Source organism: Neodiprion lecontei, chromosome 4 (assembly GCF_021901455.1).
Source record: "Neodiprion lecontei isolate iyNeoLeco1 chromosome 4, iyNeoLeco1.1, whole genome shotgun sequence".
Lineage (NCBI taxonomy): Eukaryota > Metazoa > Arthropoda > Insecta > Hymenoptera > Diprionidae > Neodiprion > Neodiprion lecontei.
In genome coordinates this window covers 36,246,649-36,270,369 of record NC_060263.1, presented here as the reverse complement: position 1 = coordinate 36,270,369, position 23,721 = coordinate 36,246,649, and the positions used below count along the sequence as shown (strand labels likewise).

Sequence of the window (23,721 nt, the reverse complement as noted above, 5' to 3'; positions counted from 1 at the left end):
TTAATGATTGTTCGTATCAAGGTGCCCGTTTTCCCAGGGCTCTGTGTACCTGACTATTTTGTTATAAGTGAAAAATGCGGATCGATCAAGTTTCTACACCGTTCACGACACTGAATAGAGTGGTGGAAATTTACGAATTACCCCTACATCGTTTTTAAAAGCGATATGATATGAATAAATATTCGATTTCACTCGAGTCCCGGTCGCGGGCGTCCCTTCCGCTGAGTGGAACCGTTTAAAATTTAAATCAGACTCCGTTGTACCGGGCTTTCGACAAATTCGGAAGCATTAGGCGTATACGCAGAGCCGAAATATAACTGCTTTCCGAATTGGCTCGGGGTAAATTACAACGTACCGCAGAGGCGAGCCGGAGGGTTGATCGGTGGTTAAAGCTCCTTCTTTGTTCTCTGCGAGTTTATTGCGGGGGCGAAATGTAAACTGATAACGGGATTCAAGATGCCCTTGTTTTCGCTTCTCTTGCCGAGGCTCGGCTCCATTGATGTTACCGATTCTGCACGGAGAACCTTTTGATACGAATGTTTGCTTTATCGCTTGCTAATAATTACAGTAAAATATAAAAATTTAGGGGCGATCGAGGTACCGTAATAGTCACTAGTCCTACCAATAATAGAAGATCACACTATTTCTTTACGAATCATTATAACCTTGTTCCAATTTTAACCGACGGTTAGACCCGCCATTTCGTTAGTTCGCGGCAATTTGGATGACAAGCCCATGATCTCACACACAGGAGTGAAGCGCTACATGTTTTTTTTTCACCCGTGCACGCCGAATTTTAGCTTACCATGACAGCACCGGAAGAAGGAACACTGAAAGGACCTTCCTTTCGGTCAGACAACATGAGCACACAAAGCAGCCCGATATCGGTTACGTTGCATCGATATAAGCATGATGCAATACTACTTGATTACTCTCATATAACAGATGTAACGTAACTCTAACCGACTAAAGAACATCGGTTACGTCGCATCCATATCGACGACTGTAATGTAACATTTGTGAGTTACTCCTATACACCAGATTTAATAGATGTGGTGTAAATTCTGTGACCAGTTGTTTATCACTGCAATGTTACGCAAGACCCGATACTTGACTATAATGTTACTGTTCGATCTTGGAAATGTAACATGGTTACATGCGTGTTACGTACCTACCTGTTACCCTGATCCGAGAGAGCCAATAGCTCCAAGTAACGATACGGTAGCTTGGGACTAGCCAACCATACAGCGTGTTACCTTGGGTTTGATAAACGTTATCTTAAGATTATTATCTTAAGCTAATTGCGTCTGCCAAGAGGGTGACGGTCCAACGCCCGAATGTGATCAAGACTAAATTTCTACCCGGGATTAGGACATTGGCTTCCAAGCTCATGTCCCAGTCCCAGAATTCGTACTTTGCTTCGGCAGTGATAGAATCAGCTTTTACATAATTTATCACGGCTACGCAAACTTACGATGTTTAATTTGATAATGGAAACGCGTCAAATGTTCCGTACGTCCTTGTTGAACTCGACACCGACTGTTGCTTTTCAAAATTTACGACACAATTATATGTATTATACTTCTCTCGCCGCAATGACTGAGCTAGCTGGCTAGCTACGGAGTAATTAATTATTACCAATAACGTACGTCGTTAATTATACCGACGGCTGACCCACCGAGGCGGTTCACCTTTGTCACAAGTTATACGCGTATAGGTGTAATATACACTCACACCTATACCGCACGCGGTCTGACATATCTATCGGAAAATTAACTACTTCTTATAAAAGTCTCCGGCTCTCAGCTTGGGGTCCCTGAAATAGATTTTTATTACTTTGATAAATACGCGCGAGAAATCGTTGAGATGGTGATTCGATATGGATTCGCCGTTGGGACATTTCGATCCTCTTGTCATGCGGTAAGTCACCAATCACCGATTGCGGATGCTTGGAGAATAAAAGATGAAATGAAAAAGAAAAAAACAGCGACTACTCTTTGTCACAGCGCTGCAGCGGCGTTTTGATACCGCCTTACAACGTGGATAACGACGAACCATCGTTACAAGAGCGGAACCCATATCTCTCCCAATTAACGATTCGGATTGTGTGCGTTTCCTCCACGACGTCCATGTTCCCAGGACCCTCGTTATCCTGGATTACTTCTTTGTCTCGTTCCCACTACCGTTCTCTTAGCGAAAAACTCTTCAGGCAACAACGCAACCAGATACTCGCGGCGAACGATAGCTGTCCGGATTTGCGAAATTCTTCGTCGGAATGAGTAACGAGGAAGGCACGCCTTACAACACAAGCATATACCAAACAAAGTTGTGCCCTACGGAATGTCCTTTGTGAAATTTGAAATCGATGTTTCGGCCCGTTGCACCGGGGCTGGATTACATCATAGCTATAGTCAGATATTGAAAATCGTTGACACGCGTCAAGATTAACATTCCTCTCTGTATCATCTGGTCGTAAAAGATTTTTTCTCGCCAATCTATCCTTACTTCGTTACCGTCCGTAATTCACCTCAGGACGAAATATTTTCGTCCGCAAATAAAACTACGAACGGTGCAAACGGTGACACGACTACTGCAAGGCCGCAGAGTCGATACCCCGCCATCTTGCCACCCTACACGTAGGAACGGAAATATTTCCCTCCGGGTACCGGCATTACAACCTGCAGGTTTATCAGGACATTCGCTGTATAATACGCGTGACACGCGCCAGGCGACGAGTGCTCGTCTTGTTATCGAGCCAGTGATACAGTCGTATTAAGCATACGTCTAACAATAACATAAACGCTTATATGTAACAACAACAATAATAGTAACAATACAGCCGTGATGAAATTCGCTGGGTAAATTCTAACAATTATCATCCCCGTTCGCGCAATGCTGACTTTCGTACAACAAGAGATGTTCCGTGTATGCCTGGAGGGCGATGCTGTGACTGTTACAATTCTCTAAATTCTCTCTACGGTTTATAGTTGTTTCGATTCGGCCAATGGGAGAAAAGAGCTGCCGCATGCCATGGGGGGGTTGACGCTAATAGGACAGCCGGAAGTTGGGAGAGTCGGGTGTAGATGAGCTGGGATAAGTCCGCTGCATTCGGAGCCGTCATATTATTATATATTATATGCAGAACGTGTCTCGAATTCGGTTTTAATTATGCGCGCTCAGACAGGTGAGGTAAGTGTGTAACCAGTTATCGACCCTGTCGCAATTACTGACAGTTTTTGGTTGTATCTGTTTGATCGTTAGTTACAAAATTACCAAGAAATAAATTTGTAGTGTATAATCTGCAATTGGTTTTAGTTATCGAGGAATTCACGATTCGTGCCGGCAGTTTATAATTTTGGAAAATAAAAGGGTCAATACTTGGGTCCAAACGTGCCATGTTAAGAACTGGTTGCTTTCGATTCCACAAATACGACGCACGTGTCACAAGTCTGAAGGTTCTCCGACGTTTGACTCGTTCAACAATTTCTTCAGCACTTTGTTTCGTCCTTCACCGTATTTAATTATTCACAATCAGTTGAAAGAAAAATGTAAATTGAAATACAAGACATCGCGTGGAAGCACTGCTGTAAAAATTCAACTCGGAGGTTTTAACGAGATCCATTATGTACAGTGATTATACTTATACAAAGAAGAGAAACTTTCTCCCTTCTCTCACGTATCCAAAGCACTGCACCGTTACAATCACTCTTTCCCAGTTTGAATTGAATAATACCGCTAATCGGAATTCATTTTCCCCTAAATTTCTCCACCGCCGTTGTAAAGTCGTGGAAAAATAGGAAAGAACGAACGGAGGGTCGAACAAGGTGTAAAACTTTGTCCCAGCAAGGTGATTTCGCGGGTGATCGGAATGAGAAAGAAGAGACCATCGCTCCGGAAGGTAAAGCCGCAACCCCCGGAGTGTTTGCCAAGAGATATTTCGAGTTGGCAGTCGGCCGTTTCGTAGCCGACAAGTGAACCGTTTTCCGCGGACAATACGGCTCTTTTGAATAGGGGGTGTTCGCGTTTTTTTTTTTTTTTTTATCCCTTTTATTTCTCTCTCTCTCTCTCTCTCTCTCTCTCTATCTCTCTTTCAGGTATCGACCTTCTCCGTATTCCCATGGTGAGAAAATACACGCACCTGTATACCTGTATACGTACATACGTATAACAGACGAAAACGGTATACGGATATCAAAGGCGGCGAGCGAGAGACGCGGAATCTCCGTTGCTGGGGAGGAAATGTAATGTTCGATGGGTTATACTCACCGCACATAAACACAATCCGTGCCTGGACGAATGCCAGGTTTTTCTATACACGAGAGAACGAAATTTCGTGACTAGGAAGCCGAGACACACCTGAGAAACGTTGATTCCGCAACGTTACCGGATTAGGAAATATCCCAGCAGCCTCCGCTGTCCTCCTCAGCTTTGGCTTATGTTTTTATCCTAATTGAGCCGCATTGCTTCGTGGATCTCGCAAGGATATTTTATATATATATATATACGCACTCCACAAAGAGGCCAAGTTATAATTCTGTCAAGGAGTTGGGAGAGCGATGCGACAGACGCACGGTTAATGAAGCAATTATAATTTGAACGGGGACTAAGTTCACCTCGCGTCTTACCGTAATTCACAACTTTACCTCTGCACCGCGATATCAGTTCGTTTGACCTTGTTTTAAATTGAAACCGAGTCGCGTTCAATTGACAAAAAATAATCAGTAACACGTCTCAGGGTATACATGTGTACAGTTAAACTTGTTTCGTGCGTTTGAAATTGTGGAAAAAATATGATAATAAAACAACAGCTTTTTTTTCTTTCACTTTCATTTTTCCGTCCAAGAACAAGTCCGCAAATTTTAACGAACGCAGTCGTGAGTTTAAACTTAATTTAAACAGCGTCAAACACTTGCGCCTGCAGGGTCGTATTCTCACATGAGCAGTTGTTTGCGTGAAATCTTTGCAACATCTATTCCGAAACTGCAGTAGGCCCGAATCAATGTTTGATGCGATAATTTTCCGAGCTATTACCATCTGTCAACAGTGTCTGTCCGAGGGTCCGAAGTTCTCGGTTAACCGTGAGAAATGTTCTTGCGTAGAGCAGATGCGGGGTGTCGGAAACGTTCGTCGAAACCAGGGAGGAAACGGCAAACGCGTGCGGGTTGGCTTGATTAATTTCTCACCTAAAGACAGATCGATCGATGACCTGCGGCTACAAGTTTACCTCCGATGGTTTTCCCCTGACAGGTATATTTATGCACACCGATCAGGCAAAAGGTCCGCGGATTTTTCCTAACGATTTTTCAACCCGTTTCAAACGTGTCATAAGCTTTCGACTAAAAGTCTGTCGCACCGCGTTTTGATCGAGTGGCTGGATGTGGAAACGGTGTAGCCGATTCATACCAGCGTTACCATTTCAATGCCCGCGAGGTCTCTTTCAATCCCGGCAATTCGAGCTAACGACCACTTCATATTTCGCCCCCTCAGCCGCCCCCCACGTCATGATCGGCAGTAGTCGGAGCAAATGTACGGTCAGCCTCTGAAGCGCAGCTGTTGCGAGGCGGTTAACGATGTCGTAACGAAGGCGTGTTCCGGGTCCGATGATTGATCCGAGAACGACGAAGGAGTCCAGATTCGACGACGACGAGGTGTGCTAGTGTGTAAATAAATTGGCCAAGGCGAAGGGAAACCCTCTCGAATTCCTCCGAGGGGAGGGTTATTTTTTTAAGGAACGAACGGGTGGGTGGGAGAAGATGCCGATGAGACCGTACGCGCGAGGAGTCGATTTAACGCAGGCTCGACGGGGAAGCAGAGAGAAGAGATGTGAGAGGTTGGAAACGGGATGATGGGAGGGATATCGTGATAAGGGAGAGGAGACGAGGCATTGCGGGAAGTAATAAGGAGACGTGGGAAAACGGGAATAATAGAGAAGCGCGAAGATCAAATGCCCGCAGGACTGCTCGCTATATGTCTGATCTTCGAGGAGAAGAATTGCTGATTGCATGTCGGCACTCGCGGTGCGCTTTCTGATTGGCTCTCCGTTTCAAGTGTCTTTCTACTACGCTAGAAAATTGAGGCAAACGAGAGTGGAAAAGGAAGGAGGAGAGAAATGAGATACGCGGTCAGAGTTCCATCTCCGACCCGGCGTCGTTACCCGGTGTGTGATAGCGCTTGAAATGTCCTTTTCCGCTGTCGTTTCGGGCGTATCGGGTATTCTTTTATCGCACCGTCACACCGCGCCGTGTTATACAATATTCCGAAAGACGATTCTCCTTTCTCATCGCGCAAGGGAAACGAACGCCTTTAATTCCCGTAAAGGAAACGCTCTTTTCCTTTCTGTATTTCAACCGTCGACAACCGTCGCGTCGATTGATTCACCGCAGGATCAAAGAGGAGAATTTAAAAAAAGATCGTAGGTGACATTTTTATTCCAAAAAAATAAAAAACCAAACAAACACTCGCCATGGCAGATAAGTACTTTCCGAAGCGCAAAATTGTTTGAAACAAAAATGAAAAATGGTACTCGCAGTCTTTTTAATTCTCCTTTTTAATTAGTCCCGCAAAAATTCTGTTCGGTATGTACATTTCTGCACCCTTTATTCCCGAACACTGGGCACTCTGTTCGCGATCTGTAATCGAATCAGGATGAGACAGTGGTATGTTTGTAAGTCTGTACGGGTTTCCGTGTAAGAAGAAACACGGAGATAAATTGCGCTAGCGGAATAGTAAATAGCGGAGAAGGATTCGATATGCAAATTTGGAGTTCCGAATTTCCTGAGCCTTTGCCAAATCCAAAGGCGTATCTGTATCCGGTTCTATCGATTTCGCGAGGCCGTTCCTTAGTTATAGGAATATATAGCCGACGAGCCTTTTCCTGTCCAAAACACAGGAATGGTTTAACAATTTTTCAAGTTTATTCTTTATTCGTTTCGGGGGGTCGATCAGCCCTGTCAGCAATGCACATCTCGTTTCCAAGTCGGCTGGTGCTCGAACTCCGAAACTCGCCGAACACTTATTTCCATTAGCGTTTTTTAAGCACATGATATATGTTTGGGAAAAACCTTTTGTTTCGAAAGCCGGCGGCGAATGCGGCTTTATCGATCGCTGCCAGGATTCGTGCGGCAAAACTTTCCTACAGTTTTTCTTCCCCCTTTTCCAATTTTTCCCTTTTTGTGGAGGAGATTCGTCCGAAGGGGAATTTATCAATCGGTGTCACTCACGCTCACCGTGTTTATCGAGTTTTTCGAGTTGGTCGTCACCCGAACTGCGTAGCGTACGTTGATACACATTCTGCTCTGGTGAGCGCAAAAATCCTCGTACATAAGGTGCAGGCAGTGGTGGACCAGGGACGTGCAATCTGGACGTTGATTTGAACAAAGAATTCCCACGGAACGTATATTTTCCACCAAAAATATGTTACAGATCAGTTAATTGGACGAACTTTTTTATTCCGCATTTACTACGTTTCAATTTACTTTCTTTGTACAGTGCTACGAGTTGGCGTTATTCGCATTGTTTTTTTCTTTATGAAATCGTACGCATGATATATGAATTCTTTGAGTCGCCCCGAAATGAAGAAATTCGTTGAATTTTCCAGATAATAATAAACGACGAAAAAAAAAGTCGGCGAAACCGTACAAAGACTTTCAGAAAGTTGAAAAAAAAAGAAGCCCGAGTATATTACGGAATTCTGAGAAATTCAGAAAGAGAATTTATCTCCGCGTACATCTCCAAGTCTCAATTCGCTAGACTTTTGTACTATAATTCTGTTTTTTTTCTTCACATTATATCATACGTATACACGTATACATTCTTTTTCTAAACGAGTTATGCAGAGAAATTTAAATCGAAAAATTCCACCGTGGATATGACAGGCAGGGAAATATGTGTGCAAGCCATTCGTTCTCGCTTGATTTAACAATAAGATGAAAATATACAGGTATACAAAATGTATGATACAACCTCGGTGAGAGTGTAAAAAAAAAAGTGAGAGGTATCGCACGGCGAGAGAAAGAAAGAGAGAGAAAGAGAGATTTGGTTTGATTTATTTATCATGCTTTGGCATGCCATTGGCAAAAATGACAAAGAAAATATTACATACATTGAGAAAAATTTCATTTGTTACAATAACCAGAAAAATTCAGTAAAACAGGTATCCGTTAAAAAAACGGTTTGAATATTGTTGGAATTGCGAAAAACGAGGTAGGCGTAACCATTTTGCGCTGTTGTCGATACTTTTTTGATTTAAAAAATGAAAATATTTAAGGACTGAGCGGTAACCGGAACTAGAAATTTCTCTCAGTGTATATACAGAAGGAAGAAGCGTTAAATAAAGAAAGTAAGTTCAGCAGGCAAACAATATGACAAAGCTAGGAGAACATAAGCATGCAATAAGATAAACAGGGTCAAGAAATGAGATAAAGTAAAGTAACAAATCGTAAAGGACAGAACGCTAGAACTAGAGTGACACAGGCATTAAGAAAATAATAGAAAGGGAGAGAGAGAGAGAGTAAAATTTGAATGCTGTTTCTGCAATTCCGGTGCTCTGCCCTTCTTACCAGAGTTTCGTGCAAATAATAGCATCGGGTTGTAATCGCACTTTGTCCCCTGCGGGAAAAAAAGCCGCGACATTAGTCTTCTTTATCGGGGGGAACAGGTTGTCTCACCGTCTGCATGTGTTGGCAGAGTTTCGTTTCAAGTAATTATAACCGAGCCGTTCGAGTGTGAGTCCGTGGAAGGAAGGGTCGCGCAAACAAGTCCGAAAGAAAATAGCGCCCTGGAGTTTTTCTCCCACCTTTAGCCCTTATTCGCTCGACGTGTCTCCGTGGAGAGAATTCACCGAACATTAGCTCGCCCCGAGATACGCGGTCGAATAAAAACACACTCCCGATTGCTCCGGGGGACCATTTATTAACGTTTCCTTTATTTCATTTTAATTTCTCTCATTTCACACCGCACGCGTGTAAAAGGTTAAACGTTGATGTGGACTTTCAAGATGTCGATAAATAAATGCCGAAATCAAAGGCGCGATTAAACGAAAACCCGAAAATTTCATCGTGAAGAGTTACAAATTTAATCGATTTTAATGAATTCTCTGTGCCAATAACCTGAGTTGAGTTTTTGCCTTAAGTTATTGTAATTAATCACAAGAACATTGAAAACGATATTATTGAGGACGGGTTCAAATGAATAAGGCCGTATTATTTTGAATTGATGAATCGTGAATAAAGTGAACTCTGATTTATGAAAATCTTAAAATGAATTGGAATTTTCGTATATGACGAGAAAGAATTGATATTTGCCTGGTTAAATTTTTTTTTCTTCCCTGACAAAAGGAGAATGCTTTTAATTTTAATTCAATTCGCTTTCACATCTTACCGTTTGATTTCCTGAACTCCGATTTTACACATACAAACGGTTGTTTTGACCAACCGATCCTTCGAATGAAAATCAATTTGAACGTTGTTAACGACCGATGTAAATTGACGAAAAACCTGCAGTCAACTAATCAAATAGATTTATCGTTGCAATCACTGTTTTCGATTGAAAATTTTCCTTCAACTCTAGCAATACTTTAATCGTTGTTGTAAAAATGCCCATTTTACTACAATTTCCTAGCAGCTACGTCAATGAAATGAAATGTTTCTCAGAGTGCAAATATAAAAGGGCAACGTGTCGACGAAGCGATCCAATAAAACCGATCACACACTGAGAGGGGAAATCGTAATTCGATCGTGCAAATTACCTCCGAGTTAAACGGCCCCGGGGAACAGACTGCAAGAATTTACTGTGTCGTATCGCTGAGCTGACTTGAACAATACAATGAAAATCAGCCGGGTAGCATCGGCTCGATAACGCGGCGTTACAACGGCGATAACGCGGTTTTGTCCGCGGGTGGCATCCGGTCGACGAGTTGGAGATTATTTCAGTAATTTTCTACCGAATACGACCCCCGGAGCGGCCCACGATTTATTTCACGATTGGCCAGCGGATTGTTTGTTTGTTTGTTTTTTTTTTATTTTTGTTTTTTTTTCCTTTTCCTCGCTTTTTAACAGGATCGTATTCAGGAGTCTGCGTCTGTAATCCCAAGTACACTCGTTGCTGCGTACTTGAACCGATTCAATCAACGAGGCGGGAGCTTGAAGTAATATTTCAACGCTCGCACCGGATTTAATTCGCCTTTTTATCCCTTCGTTAAACGCCCGGTTTCAAAATTGAAAGGGTGAATTTTTGTGTCTCAGAATTTTTTTCACGACGAGAGGGTGAAAAATTTTTTCTGTGTCAGGCAGAGATGAAGAGTTATATACTGTACATGTATACAGGGATAGAAGATAAATTATTTGTTGATCATAAATTTCTACTGTTTGGCTTGAAAAAAAGAACAAAAAAAAAAAAAAGAGAAAAAAAAAAAGAAATAAATACATAAAAGAAAAACAAGTGGCTTTAGGCTGGCCGTGAGCCAGCCCTCGAACTTCCCAATTACATACTGCAGGTTCCACGTTCACAGGAAAAAACAAATACTAATATCCAATTCGAATTTCGAACTGCGAATTGAGAATTCGTAATTGACGATTTAAAAGGACCCAGGTACCGTATTACGTGAAAGTATGACGATTTTTTTTTTAAATTAAAAATTTTTCAAATTTGACCTCACATTCGTGATCGGCGACCCAAAAACCTTGATAGTATCAATTTTCATTGGAATTGATTCATTCATTTTCAAATAATATCATCGTTGGTATTTGATTTTTTAGAATTGTGTTATTTGAATAATTGAACAAACAAGTTCTAAGTTTGGAAAAGCCGCGTCGATTGTGATCAAAGTCATTGAAATCGGGTAACTCGTTCTCGACATATCGTCGGACAAAAAATTGATGATAACTTCCTTTTCTGTCTGAAAACAGAGAAACGATAAGTTTAGAATTTCTGACCAATTTTTACCCTTCAACGATTTAACAAACTTTAGTCTAGTCGTGATCCATAAGGAGAATTGTCCTCGTCAAATTCGTAAGTACGTAACAAGTAAAGATCGTGTATCGTGAGTTTCATCGAAACGTTGTATCGTGAACGTTCAACGAAGCCCGTCAATTTAAACCTAATCCTTCTTACTTACAAGATTTAAGTAGGTAAACGTTTTTCACCAAAATAGGATGCACGGTATAACAAAGTTTTTGTTCTCGTAGTCCACCGAACGGTGACTACATTAATCACTTTACGAGAAACTCCTCACCGTCGGAGTCTCCTTGACGATATTATAACTTAAGTGGTAAATAAATTCGTATCCATTAACAACTTGGCACCGTACAATACACGTAGACGTAAGTAAGAGACGAAGCAAACAAGATGCCAGCGTTGTATCGGATGAGGTTAGTCGAGTATGTTTCTATCATTCGATCCTTACACTTGTAGAGGAACACCGTATTTCCTTGAGATATCGGAAAATCCTTTTACCCTTATTCGAGGAATGAGATTCCAGTTTATCTTGTACCTTTCACCCCCGCCATTCTATATAGACACATCCTGTAGAAACTCGAACCTTCCGGATCTTAAGGGATAATACGACAAAGCGCATCTCGAACTGCAAATGCTATTCAAGTAGAAAACGTACTCAGGCGTTGCGACCTAAGACCTACAGCCGGATACTCCGGCACCTCCGGACAATCCGGATCGTCCTTAATATCGGAAGTTCCGGTTAACCCGGTAACTTTGAGAAGGATCGCTCTGAGTTTATTCGCCAAATTCTCGGACCGTAAAGAGCTTTTTAAAAAAGAAAAGCCCTGTCTAGTGAAAAAAAACATTTTGATGAATCGTTTTTGCAATTATTTCTAAGCTTCCCGTCCTCGAACGGTTGATGTTTCTGTTTATTTCAAGCGTCGCAAGCTGCTATGAATTGAATAAGATCTTTCGATTCCGGAAGCTTGCAATTTAAATTTCATATAATTACGATCGATTAATTATCGATGGCTACTGAAGTGAAAATTTAGCGAGGTGACTGACGACGAGTATTTCGTCGAACGATCTGAGAAACCGCATTTCTCGTATCCAAATTACTACGATTTGACTGATCTTTGATTTCACTGTATTCGCCAATTACGGAAGTTAACGCTTTGGCCCCTTTCAATATCTGCATCTCGATTTCTCTACCTATCCGTGACGTGACACGCTTTTGTTAACGCGAATAATCCCCGTCTGAATGGACGGTAATTAGGGAGCTTTCCAAGCATACAAATCATTCTGGCACGAGTGGATATCCCTCGCGAGTTTAGGATGTCTGTGGATTTCGAGGAAAGGCTGACGTGCCTACCAACCCGCTTACATTTCGATTCGAGCTTTAGTTTCGGTGTGTACATTTGATTTCTGGTTAGTCGGGGGGGGATTCCGTGACGTTCGGTGGATTCCTTCGGAGTGCCAGGACTCTCTCTAAGCTATGGCGAGCTTTTAAGCTCCGCGTGTTTGCTCGTGGATCGCAACTTCGACACGATATTCAAGTCTGTCTTTGCAGAATTTGGCCGAAGTCTTTTCCCTGTCGCTAAAATCATTCTCCTCCTTTTTGACTCTCTGGCGAAATGTACGAGGTAAGCAGCCGCTTTGATATTTGACAATAGCTTAAAAAAAAAAAAGAAAGGAATCGTGCGAAGAGCATCTGTTCTCTTGAAAGTTCACTTATTCGGTTATATAAAGGGATTTGTACTTGCGACCTGCGGATTGTAGAAATTCCAAGTGCGAGTTAATTTCATTGATGTGTGCTTTGAATGCGAGTCTCTTTCCTCGGATGATAGTCGTTAAAATTTGCTTGCATCTAAGAGCATGATCTTCGCGCACAGGATATTTCACTGGGTATTCCGATGCGGAGGATTTGTCTTTCGGACAATCTCGCGTCTTCGTTAACGACGATTAATTGCGTGTTAGTTAGCCCCTTAACGTTTGATTAAAATTTACGCATCCCTAATTTCCTTGTTGCAGAAACATGAAGCTGGAAATGATGAACAGGGAGCAGGGCCTGCAACTCTTCGGGAAACTAATACGGACAAAGAACATAGAAGGTCTCCAGGGTGACCATGGAAAACCGGGACCCGAACCGGCCGAACCACCCGATTCAAAACAGAAATTACAGGTAAGCCATAAGCGAAGAAAGTTAATTTAATGTTAATTAGTAGGAGTTTTGACACCGAATAACAGTTTCCTAGTCCAACTAGAGACGATTACGCAGTCATTTGATTCTATTCTTAATGAAATTAGAGGTATCCCCCGGAGAATGGGTAGTTTGCAAATTCTCTAATCGCCGAGTCGGCGAATCGTCCCTTGCGTGTGGATTTTCAAACGGTTGGAAAGGGACGAGTTCGTCGTTTCTTGACGAGGAAGTGGATTAAGATTCGGAAGCTTCGGATCCGACGCGGGGTTTCGTTGCCCGGGAGAGAAGCTGTCAAACTGATTGAGCTTCTCGCCCCTCGAGCCACAACATGTCTTAAATATTTTACAAGACCGAGTTGCGTGACGAACTTGCGAATAATTCATTATTTTTCGTCATTCACGGATAAAAAACGCTGACAGGCAAGCTGGGAAAAATTCGCGACACAGATTTTGCGTGACGAGTATGCTCGTCGAATTATCCCGAATGGAAGATTTGTTCATCCCCAATTCATCCCCCCTGCACAAAAAACGATTAGAAGTCTCGCGAATCGTTTTACTCTACAGCAAATCATAAGCCGTCACTTTTCTGTTTCGTTTCGTTGTCGTTCGTCAAGTTTTAACGGGGAGCGGATCGGGTTCTCTTTTTATTCGCTGTCAAAACCGGGTTTCACGATGAAAAAAAAAAAAAAGAAAAGAAAAAAAAAACCAACGAATAGCTACACCGATAGAAACGCGTATGACCAAGGGGCTTCGCGTCCCTCGGGACAACCTCGAGGTCCCGGGGACTTTTTTTTTTTTTTTTTTACCGTTTCCCAACGATCCAAGCCCGGCTTCTGCACCCAACTCCTTTGTATCGGGAAAAACAAAGTTCCCCCCGGTTATTGTGTTTCACCAAATAGTCCGTCACCCAGTTCAAAACTTATAAGTTATTCCGCTCTGGTATAAGTTTCGGCGCATGTGTTGCGGAAAAAAACTTTTGAAATAACCGCCGCACCGGATGTGATTTATTTTTTCTCAATTAGGGGCTGTCGTTTTACTTGGCGAGAAGTTGACAAAAATCGCATGAAATTAGACCTCTCGGATCGTTTACGGACAATTTTTTTTTTTTTTTTTTTTTCATGTTCTCTTTCTTTTTTTTACCCGCCAAACGGGCCGAACATTATCCCTCGGGAATCTTCGGGTTTTTTTCGATCAATAGGCATTACGAAGTTTCTTATTTCACTTTTCAAGCCGAACATCTACTCGTTCTCAATTATCTCAAGCAGTTTAACATTGTAGCTAATTTTCAGTTTTAAGTTATTATAGGTATTCACACTCGCCTTTGTTCACGTCTTTTGTCGCTGTGCTTCTGCACACGCTTATCATAGACATTATTAGCATTCTTATCGCAACGGGAAAGGGAAGGAGATTGTTAGAGGATCCGAATCGAGGCAAATTCAAGAGCGACACGAAACAGCGATGTAGCCACCTGTCCGCATTTGCGGTGCTTTTGTCACGACATACGGCTGTTCCATTTCCTTGAAGATTATGTTTATCGTAACGAAAGAATTCCCATTTGCACAATGGCTTCGGTTTTATGAATGATTTTAAGATTGTTTACCGAAGTACGCAGGCGATCGCACTCCTTCCGGTACCCCTGAAATACTTTATTTTCCAAGTTTGAAAAATTAACGCGTATATTATTAACCGACTTTTGAGTAGACCGCAGAAATAATGCAGCCTGGTTGATATGCGGTGCCTGAAAGTGTTATAAGATCGTGTGAGGAGGATATCGGAGTGGCCACGTCGCAGTGATAAAATATTAAAAGCTCGCTTACGTAATGGTTGAATAATTTACGACGGTTTTGTTGAAAAGAAAATCAGAAAATCTCTTGAGAGCTTTTCGTCTCTCAGGGAGAACTTTAGGCACGTATCTTCGAGTCTCGGATCCATACGAGAAGAAATTACCCGTCTTACCTCTACTCTAGGTATATATAATACACAGTTGGAAAAAAAAATATCCCAGCAGGTCCACTCAAATTTTTGGGTTGATGTAAACGTTTTTTAATGTATTATTATGAGTGAAAGAAAAGTACAAGGTAGAAATTAAATGTTGATACGACAATTTCAATGTTGAAATTACAATAATTTGTGTCGTATTCAGGTACTAACAGAAATGTAACAAATAACTTAAACATAAAGCGGACCTGCTGAGACATTATGTTTGGTTAAATTTTTCTAACGGTGTATATATACAGTAGCGCTCAAACGTATTTTGATTATACGAAATTCGTAATTACTTTGATCAATCGTTTTTCTTACTTTTCTTTATTTTCACTTTATTTTCGAGCAATCGAGAGTTCATTTTTAACAATTACGCAGAACACCGAATTTCTTTCAACAAATAATAGTATTGATTTTTATAGTTTATACTTGCATTTAATTAATTCCACTACTATCTTTGTCAAAATACTTCTGAGCGCTACTGTATATATATATACAATAATCTCTTGAAACTTGAAAATGAACCGCGCATGCGCCAAATAATTCAATCTCATTGGTCGGCGAAATCTTCCCGCAGCGATATTTGTATCTATGATGCAGGCGGGCCAACGTACGCAAAATGTCTACGTTTGAATTTTCAAAGAGCATAAGCATTAAATCCCGATCGTTCTTTGAAGAATCAACTTTCCGACCCAATAACGAATGCTTCCCAAACCTTTCCAAGTCGCTACCTCGATCATTTGAGATTCTAACCTCAAAAATTCGAATCAACTACATCGCCGGCAGAAACAGTTTGACGGCTGAAAACTCGGGATGGCCAGCCTGCGCGAACAGCCGATAAAACTCGCGCATGCGCGTTTGATTTTCAAGTTTCAAGAGATTGTCTCGGTATATACATCTATCGGGAGATTTTCACGCATGATTGAATTGAATTTGAGAAACAGATCGGAGTTCTATAACTCGGACTCCCATCCAGCCCCGACGGAATTTCACCACCGTAACTTCGCCCCGATGATTCTCTGTTACAGAAGTGCCTCACCACCCTGGACCTCACCTCGCTCGGCGTTGGATCCTGCGTCGGCACAGGGATGTACCTAGTGGCAGGAATGGTGGCGCGCAGCGTCGCAGGACCCGGCGTCGTAATCTCTTTCATAATCGCCGCCATTGCCTCGATATTTTCCGGTCTGTACAGAAAGCGATTTACCGCCGTCCTTCCACCCCTCGCATTAACCTTTACGATCTGGAAAGTATCCGAAGAGTACCTCACCGATTTTTTGTCCCACTCCGCGTCGCCTTGCAGCGCATCAATAAACATTCGACACGTATTTTTTTTAGGTGCCAATTCGGCAGTTCAAGACCAGTGAAAGCCACCCCTGAAATTTAGGTTAAAAAAATAAAGGATGAAACCACCTGAAATTCGTGAAAAAAAACATTTAGTTTTGGAAGTAAACTTTAGAGGTGACTTTTACCTCTCGAACGTCCGAATGGGTACGTAAAAATACGTGTCTGATGGTTTTTTGTGTACCACAACGTACGTCACGGAATGAAGAGACACGCTTCGAGTACATTCCTCGTGAGCCTCGACATCTCGATCACCTCACCCTTATTCCATTTACCACGCAGCGGGTCAAGGGCCGGTAGAATTCACCAAATTGAAATCATTTGCTTGACGAGTTGTTGGGGCCATCGGAGTGAGCCACTACCATCACGGTACACACCTATGTACAGGTAGACAAACGAAACGGTCTTTTCCGTTTTCCCTGAATTGCCTGGATCGTTCACTTCCCGGTGAGTGGTTAGGTTCCTACGAACACGGACGTGACAGATAACGTAACTCACTTCTCCTTGTCTAGCACCTGCGCCGTACACGCTTGATAAAAGTTCACCGAGGCATGAACGGCTCGGAGCTGATGAAAATTTCAATATACTTCACATCGGCGAATAAGATCGAGGGAAAGAATTTTTCCCCCGTATACCAATTCTGCTGCTGCTGGTGCTACTGCCGTGAAAAATGGGGTTGACATTGAACGTTTAAACATTATACGAACGATTTGACGAACCAAAATTACTTTTCCATTCCCGCAGCGAACGATTAAAAAACGTTAAAAAACTGGAATTCTCGTTTTGTTCTATTTGCTTCGACGCGTGAACGTCGACGTAACGATTCGTCGTCCGCAACGCCGTGCTAAACATCGGCGTCTATTCCCGCATGAATAAAGAAAGTCGTTAATTCTTGCGGTGTCACGTTTCTTACGCCCCCGCAAATACCCCGACGGTTGCTGCACAAAGAGGGATACGCACCAGGCCGGGTAGAATTAAGGGTTCTTCTCCAGCTCCCGGTTACAGTGGTGGCTGACCTTTGACCCGTGATCGGAAACGGCGAACAGGCTAAGCTCGAAATCCTTAGGGGGCACCTTGAATCCCTCCACGCGTTCCTTTCCCAAACCCTTAACCCTCGCCTTTTACATCCCGTTTTTCCGCCGCAGTAACTATACCGTCGAACATAAAGTAACAAGCATCCATGGATGTTGACGTTTCAGCCCTTTGGTGGGGTCCCTCCTCAGAACTGTAACATTTATTTGACATACTTAAGTTACGTTGTACATCATCCACATGACAATAACGAACAACAATGAACAAAAAACGAGGAAGTACTAAGGTCATCTGGCACAAAGACTATCAAGAATCAATTGGCGTTGAAAATAAAACAAACAATTGAAAACCAATTTGACATAAAAGGACCACTTAAGGTTAATCGTGCTTCCAGATGTTGGTTTTCTTTACATTTAAAATGCTCGAGTAGGTTCAGCGATTGATCTTAAGTGGTCCTTTTATGTCAAATTAGTAAGTATACCATTGGTTTTGAATCGTTTATTTTATTTTCAACGCCAACTGGTTCTCGACAATCGTTGTCCCAGATAACCAAGGTGATTCCTCGTCTTTGGTTGTCGTCAAATGAATCACTTGCAACGTAAGTTACGTTCAATGAATGTTACAGTTCCAGAGAGGTCCTCGACCAAAGTGCCGAAGCGTCACCATCTGTGAGTGTCTTTTATCATCGACCTTTGATAGTAATAAAAAAATTTCTCGTACGAACGAAGACGGTCGATTAATTCGTTCCCACAAGGTAACAAGATCGTCGTTTCAGGCGCGTGTTACGCCGAGTTCGGAGTGAGGGTGCCTCACACCTCGGGGAGCGCCTACGTCTACAGCTACGTCACCGTTGGGGAACTGATCGCCTTTATAATCGGCTGGAACATGATCCTCGAGTACCTGATCGGCACCAGCGCCTGTGCTTGCGCCCTCAGCGCCTGCCTTGACGCCCTTGCAAATGGCGCCGTTTCCGGGGCGATCGCCGGCAGCGTCGGCACCATGTTCGGTAAGTTCTTGGACGCGGTTAAAGGAGGAGCGATCAATGGTGTCGTGAACGCGGCTTCGACACTGCAGTTTCGTCCTTGCTGTGACCGAGTTGGCTGCACCTTACAGGCCGCTGCACTGCACCGTTCTCGTTCTCGTTCTCGTTCTTCGCAATCACCGCAGTCATTATCCCTGCGGATGTAACAGCTTGGCTTGGTTGGCCGTAGAAACGGCACGTGCAGGTTACGAACCACGGTCACGCTATCGATTCACGTGTCAGAAAGCTCTCCGATTTATGCGAGATGGGCTCGAGTCGGAGGAGCTTTTTTCATCCGGGCCGGGGGACGAGGTTATCATTTCTCCTATCGGGACCACCCTTAAAGCGACGCGGAAATATCAAATTTTCCCCACAAGTACAACTGTAAATACTCGAGGATTTCGTACATTCGCGTATTTGATGTTTACTCTTTGAGTTATTTGCAAAGTTTATAGACCTTATCTTGAATAATGTATCAATTTTCTTTGCGCCCAAAGTCAATAGACAAGGGGAAGTCAAATCTTACGTTTCGGCACTGAGGGTTGCCCTGCTCAGAAAAACTAGAAATACACACTTGACTTTATTATATTTCGTTGAATTTGGCATTCCGAGTCGAAATTTAGCGCCTACATTTGATCCTACCAAGGTTCATATAAACCTACTTTGAAGAAAACTGCACCTAAATATCTCACATTGACTCTCTAATTACTAAAGATTAAAGAACAAACCCCACTTTAACTCTCTGAGGAGACGAATGAACCTATTTTGATGCTATTCTGTATAGATATATTATTATAACAGCGACATTCAAGTGTTCACAATGAATAAATCATCCAATGGCCATTTCGAGAAAATATCGATAGGTTTCAATAATACTTGCAAATTATGTATTGCGTTTCAACTATATTTAATGAACGTTCTGACGAATACAAAAACCCTTTCAACTAATCGAACACACAGAAAATACGATTAAACGCACGTGTAAACCAATTCATATTTACCAGGATTTTAATTTTATTTCATAAGTTTTAATCGTATTTTTTCGATGCATCCAAATCGATGGATCTTTATCAGCGGGGTAGGATTTTGAGCGTTAAAGAAGGGTTTCAAACAAGCAGGTTCTGGCTGATCAAAGAAGGTTCTAGACAGACCCTGCTTTGGGCCTGAACTTGGGAAATCGGGAAATTTCGAACAATTTTAGCGTCAAAGTAGGGTCTGATATCGCATTCAAATAGAATCTACTCTACTATCCTTAAGCCTTACGTAGGGTTTAAAGCAAGCGTTAAATTTCGACTCGGGATCTTGTACCGTTAATCAAATTCCGTGACGTACTGGTTCCGTTGACTCTAACAATAATGTGCCTAACCGAAACTCATCAGACCCATCAGGTCTGAGGGTTTGAAACTTTAATCAACTGTCGGTCACCTGGTTTGACAATATGGAAATTATCCTCCAGGCATGTCATACAGAGAAAATAACATTCATCAGCCGCGTGTTTTATCCCTCATTTAACAATAATCCATAATTCCACGGCACGTAGAAACAGGAAAATTACAACGAAGTTGCACCCTGCAGGGCCGAAGTATTTCGTCCTTGAAACGAGGGTCGACAGCGTCCAGACTTCGAGAGCAGCCTGTACGGCACGGAAGGAAAGGTTTGCGTGACTAGAATTCCTGGCGAAGGTTTGGGTCCACGGTGCAAAACTCTATATTCACGGTATAGACGACTGGAGCTCAAAGTGAACTCGTTGAAAATTTCAGCGAGAATCCAGGGCTCTCAGTTTACCCGAATTCGGTGTTCGCGGATCTTTCAGCCAATGTCCTTGCGGAGGTTAATGGAAATTTATACCACCGGAGGCTTCGAGGGATCTTCTCAAGAGCTTGTTTGGTTGAAAAGCACAAATGCAAACGCGGGCCAGTCTTCTATTTCCCGTTGCTCCCTTAGCCGAACCCTGACAGCGATGTCGTTTTAGGAAGCAAAATATACTTCCCTGCCATCTCGGTCCGATTCTCCCCATCGAGTTTCGGTGAGTAGAAAGGACTCCTATTCATACCGAGGTCTCTGCCCCTCGGCAATGTCGATGACAAGAGACCGAGTCTCCCAGGTTTTAACTTTTAATTGATTTCGGAGTTTGAGGGCTGCCGATCCGAACTTCTTTGACGGCACTCGACGGTTGTTGTTGAAATATTCAACTCGCGTAGAGCGAAATTAAAAATTACTCCCCCCCGGGAAAGAATTCACCGTTTGATTCAAGTCTCTGGCTTTTCATTCATCGTTTTCCACGATCCAAGGACTACGTATTTCTACTTACCTACTCCTGGGATATATGTCACTTGAAATATTGTGACGTCAGGGACTTTTCCCGTGAAATCATACGGAGGAGATCGATAATCTGCCAACCCACCCCGCCTACCGCTCGCTCTACGTGCCGGTGAATGAGTCGGGTTTTATTAAAGACTCACGAGTCGGGCTGCTGCCCAGAAATGTAGTTAAACTCGGGTCACGATGCGCTATATTTTCACCAAAGTGTCGTTGGGCGTAATGAATGTACCGGGAATTTTCTGTGAAACGCAACGCGCTTAACGCCTGCAGATATGCAACCGTAGCTGTTTTTTGTATTGCCGAGCATTTGAAAGGTAACTTTTGTTGCCTATCTGCTGGCGTTGAGCGTTGAGTTTCACGGAAAACTTTCGGTACGAGAGCTGAAATTTCATCCAATAGGTAGAAGAGTCGAGAAAAATAGAAAAAGGCGATGCAGGTGATAACAGGTTGTAACGTGAATTACGCGGGTCTGCGTTTCTTTTTTTTTTCGGAAAGTTTTTTAATCGGAGTGTTGATATTCGTGAAAGTAATCCTGAATGTAATGTAAAACGACATTCATATGATATACGCCACGTCGCATTCAGCAGATTTAACTGAAACTCTGTTTAAATGAAAAATCGGTGGAAACCACAGGTTGAATGAAATAAAACTAGATGTATATAAAGTTTTGATTACACTCGTCAACAGTCGCTTTGTTGCCCTTGACATTTGAATAGTCTTAGTAAGATTTGGTGTCAACGACTCTAGGAGTAAGCGTAGATTTCGAAATTTTCATATATGACTTAAAAAAGCAATATTTATCAAAAAAGTACTACACAACTCGAGAAAGAGAAATTTTTTTTCTGCTGCCCTGATTTGGAAAACTGTTTTTTATCGCGAATTTGTGTTATCGGTAATTAAAGCGAAGCGAGTTTTGCGCTGACCTCGCGTTAAAGTTATCTTTTTTTGAGCTTTACGAAATCGCACAATGAGACGTAATTCCAAGGGTCCAAATCTCGAGTTCAAGTGTTCCGGTTTACCCTGAAATTCCGTTTCCTTCCTCGGCTGTGTCTCGTTTCGCAGTTTTTAGTAAAAATCAAGATTTCCGCCCTCACCCTTCGTCCCTCAAATCTCGCCGCAGGGACAAAAGTCTCCGGAATAAAGATCGCAGAGAATCGTAAATCCCCGAGAATGACGTCGCGATTTCGATGTCAAGTGGAATTTCCGCCTCAGACGATTCTGGAATCCGATATTTCTCTTTCCGCGGAAAAATTCTACGGATTCTCCGCGCGGACCCCGCGATAAGGTGTTAAAAATAACCCTCGGGGTGTTCGGTGATCGCGACAAAGTCGCAACGCGGCTAGACGATAGAAAAGGCATGCGAATGCACGTACGCGCATACGTACACGGGCAGATACGAATAATCGCGATTGCGACACACGCTTTCTCGCGTCTGCGCGAAAAGCCAATCCGCCGGCACCTGTGGACGGCATTGATCGTCGTGGCAAAAGCTTGTTTCACACTCCGTACCCGACCGCCCGTCTACAATGCGATGCAGCTCTCTTCTTCCTTTTGGGCCCTAATCTTCTTCCCGTGTCATTGTAATTCAGCAGGGGTTGAAAAACGGGAAGAGAAATTCCGCCCTGGCCATTCCGTTTCCGGATTACTCTCTCGCTCTCTTCGTTTGTACAAGCCGCTGTTCAAATGGCGACATGTGCATTTGTGGTTTGACTCCACGGAGATAATGAAAGAGCAGATTTTACAAAATACTGCAGAAAAAGAGGGACGTAGCAGATATTCTAATAAAATTCGCTTCGTAAAATACAGAATTTACTCGAGAAACAGTGAAAACCACTATGCATAGACTAAAATCTGATACGTTTATATAGAAAAATATAACTAATACATATGTTTTTTTTTTTTTTTTAACCACAAGCCTTGATGTGTCCCTTTTTTCCTGCAGTATTGAGTAAAATCTGCTCTTTTTCTGCTCTCCGCGTGGCTCTTCCATCGTAATGTATGCAGCAGACTTTTTTAGATTGGAAAAATATTCTGCTCTCCTTGATGTATCAAGGTCTGAAGCTACGAAAAACCCTTTCAAACAACATGATTTTCAGTTCAAGTCTATACGAGGTCCCTCATGGTATATGCATTGACTCTTCCTCGTCGTTACACTTATTTCGTAGTATTTGAAAAAATCATCCGGTAATACGGTTCGACGGTTGATCTGGCTTCATTTCAATGTAAATAATATCGGGTTTGTTTTCCAATATCGAGGATGTTCGGCTTCGGTCTCCCACTTTGTAGAAAAAGTACAAAAAGTCCTGATTATGCTAACATCTGGTTTCTGGTTGCTTCGACGTAAAAGAGAGGCATTATCATTCCTGACGAGAATTTAATCATCCATACAATTACATCCAGACAAGACTGTACCCGCGGTTGTTATGGAAAATTTCGTGAAATAAGTGGTAAAAGTAAATTTTTTTTCAACATGTTATTTAATTAAATGAAAAAAAGTTACGTGCTGTGAGGCATCTCTTACATTTCGGCTGAAAGTCTTATCCTTCGGGAAAGTTTTTTTGCGATAAATAAAATTAGAAAAAAAAACAGTAAAAAATAGTGTTTAGATGTCGTTCTTCTCGCCGAAATAAAAAAAAAAAAAAAAAAAATGAAAGTACATAATGTTGTCCTGATTTGAAACACCCATGTTACGCTCACCGGAGAACAATCGAAGCCTGGCATTGTCCATTCGGCTTTATACTTTGCCTCCGGAAGCTGGCAATCGAACGGAGGTTGGCTGCTGGCTGCCGTGGAGTGAACGGAAGTGCTTCGAGTGACCCTATTCTGAGTAATTAACGAGATTCCAATGTACCCAACCCTGCGGGCCTCGGACCTCGACGTTTCCGATATAC

The 23,721-nt window shown here is 42.5% G+C and overlaps 1 protein-coding gene across 1 annotated transcript in view; it reads left to right on the top strand.

The window, feature by feature from the left end:
• Positions 1-23,721, top strand: part of LOC107223928 (cationic amino acid transporter 2) — a 41,452-nt gene that overhangs the window by 1,440 nt on the left and 16,291 nt on the right. Inside the window, exons 2-4 of the mRNA XM_015663786.2 lie at positions 12,964-13,114; positions 16,143-16,296; positions 18,263-18,493. Coding sequence (XP_015519272.2) covers positions 12,968-13,114; positions 16,143-16,296; positions 18,263-18,493 — 532 coding nt within the window. The 5' untranslated portion in view covers positions 12,964-12,967. The remainder of the gene's footprint in view (positions 1-12,963; positions 13,115-16,142; positions 16,297-18,262; positions 18,494-23,721) is intronic.